Source organism: Penaeus monodon, chromosome 42 (assembly GCF_015228065.2).
Source record: "Penaeus monodon isolate SGIC_2016 chromosome 42, NSTDA_Pmon_1, whole genome shotgun sequence".
Taxonomy (NCBI): Eukaryota; Metazoa; Arthropoda; class Malacostraca; order Decapoda; family Penaeidae; genus Penaeus; species Penaeus monodon.
Genome location: NC_051427.1, coordinates 10916581 through 10919080, shown reverse-complemented (window position 1 = coordinate 10919080; position 2500 = coordinate 10916581). Strand labels below are relative to the sequence as shown.

The 2500-nt window shown below is 39.5% G+C and overlaps 1 protein-coding gene across 1 annotated transcript; it reads right to left on the bottom strand.

The window, feature by feature from the left end:
- Positions 1 to 111: 111 nt before the first annotated feature.
- LOC119599141 (pro-resilin-like) lies at positions 112 to 1463 on the bottom strand. The gene is made up of 3 exons (XM_037948894.1): positions 1396 to 1463; positions 613 to 823; positions 112 to 369 (listed from the first exon to the last, which is right to left on the bottom strand). Exons 1-3 carry the CDS (start codon positions 1461 to 1463, stop codon positions 112 to 114), a joined length of 537 nt encoding a protein of 178 aa, XP_037804822.1.
- Between the last annotated feature and the right edge of the window lie 1037 nt (positions 1464 to 2500).

Below are 2500 nucleotides of genomic sequence, written 5' to 3'. Positions count from 1 at the left end.
GAGAATTAAAGTAAATTTCTTCTATATATAAACAAGATCTTTATTTCACATATGAGAAAATATAATATAATTCGTTGAATATACATGTATCTGAAATATATTCCTTATTACTTAAGCATACGCTGGGGTAGGGGAAGCGGGCTTGTAGGTGGGCTTGTACTCGGGGTACTGAGCCTCGCCCTCGTAGGTGACCTGAGCTACATAACCGTCGCCGTTGTCCACGTAGTTGACGATCTGCTTGCGGCCGTCGGGGAGGTCGACGGTGTAGGTGCCCTCGGTGTTGTAGCCGTCGCGGGACTCCGAGGCGGCGAAGTTGGCGCCGGAGTAGGTGTCGGCGACGCCGTAGTTGTAGTTGTACTTTGGAGTTACCTGAGAAAGTGAAATGTGAATGAGAATTGTTTGTCAGGTATTATTCATGGTGTTTTATGTTTTCATTACATCAAAATTAAAACAATAACCCCCTCCCCCCCCCAAAAAAAAAAAAAAAAGTATAGTATAAATACTATCAGTGATTCTTATAAAGTATTCTGATTCGGAAAATACTCACGTCAGCGTATTCGGGCTCGTACTGTTTGGCGGTGTGGTAGTCGGGTTCGGGGGCGTGGTAGACGCGTCCGGGGGCGTGGTAGGCGGGGTCGGGGGCGTGGTAGGCGGGTTCGGGGGCGTGGTAGGCGGGTCGGGGGCGTGGTAGGCGGGTTCAGGGGCGTGGTAAGGAGCAGGGGCGTGGTAGGAAGGTCTAGGGGCGTAGACGGGGGGATGAGGGGCGTGGACTGGGGCCTTGTCGCACAGAGCGACGACAACCACGCAGGCGAGGAACGATGACCTGTTGACAGAGTTGCATCCTATTTACTATGATAAAAGAAAAAGAAAAGATCAACGACCTGGCGCTTAACAAGACAAGTGTTTATTCAGGAAACGAAGTGGTATCATATATTATTGCTCAGACAAGCACATGCTAAGAAATACACGTGTACAGACATGCACACACACACGCACACACACACACACACACACACGTAGATATATAGATATATATATGCATATATGTACACACATACACACACACACACGTATATATATGTATATATATATATATATATATATATATATATATATATATGCATATATATATATATATATATATATATATATATATATATATATATATATATATATGAACACAGACACACACACACAAACACACACACACACACATACACACACACACACACACACACACACACAACATATATATATATATATATATATATATATATATATATATATATATATAGAGAGAGAGAGAGAGAGAGAGAGAGAGAGAGAGAGAGAGAGAGAGATACATAAACACTATTCTCCACACAACATTCAAAATCATTGCTGATAACCAAATACTTCGCAGATTCCTTCAGAAACTCAAGGTATCCTTTCGTTGAAGGAGGACTTCGTACCTTGAGAGACATGACTGGCTGAGGGTATAGTGGCTGGTGGTTGACGCTTCCCCTTATATATGCGATGTACGGTATGTGTGTGTGTGTGTGTGTGTGTGTGTGTGTGTGTGTGTGTGTGTGTGTGTGTGTGTGTGTGTGTGTTTGCACCTGTGTTCGAGTTCCGCTGTAGGCCTTTCCCCTTATAGCCTGAGGGGGGCATTTTCGAGTCCCTGAAATGCATTATTACAAATCGAAAGCTGGGCAGAGAAAATCTATTTGGTACGACCTTTGTATGTTATATTTCGGTGTATGTAATCTTCATATATACATTGATAAAATAAAAACATTAGCATAAAAACAGTACATACACACACACAAGCATACACACTTATATACACGTTCACACATATCTGTGTCTATATGCTTATATATATACATATGTAAATATATATATATATATATATATATATATACACACATATATATATGAATATACATATGCATATATATGTATATGTGTATGCATACCCATACATACATTCACACACACACATGTATATGTATACACACACACACACACACACACACACACACATATATATATATATATATATATATATATATATATATATATATATATATATATATGTATGTATGTATGTATATTTACGCGAAAGTTTAAAAAGTTTGTGGAAAAAGTCCATAACTAAAAATCATATAGAAGGATTTTGATTTCAGTGCACCTGAACATTCTTGTACCAAGGTGTTATAACGTGTTCAAACAGGAACCATTTAATGGAGGTAATAACGCCGCCGTCACCATTCAAGCAACATGAAATTCACCAAAATAGAGGCCAGGACAAACATTAAATTCATGGTGAAACTCGATTGGGAGAATAAGCATATCACTGACGCTCTTGAACAAGTTTATGGTGACAATGCCCCGATTGAAATCTACAACCTACAAATGGATAAGTCTGTTCAAGAGTGGATAAAACGAAATTGAAGATGAGCCCAGCAGTGGCACTCCATCAACGCTAATTTGTTAGGAAAACATTGATACTGTTCAC

Bases quoted from the DNA above. Each gene is read 5' to 3' on its own strand.
- LOC119599141 (XM_037948894.1), bottom strand. From the start codon at position 1,463: ATGTCTCTCAAGGTACGAAGTCCTCCTTCAACGAAAGGATACCTTGAG. The intron at 824-1,395 runs GTATTTGGTTAT...CTCTGTCAACAG, and splicing joins TTTCTGAAGGAATCTGCGAA to GTCATCGTTCCTCGCCTGCG. The intron at 370-612 runs GCGTCTACCACG...TCACTTTCTCAG, and splicing joins CGCCTACCACGCCCCCGGAC to GTAACTCCAAAGTACAACTA.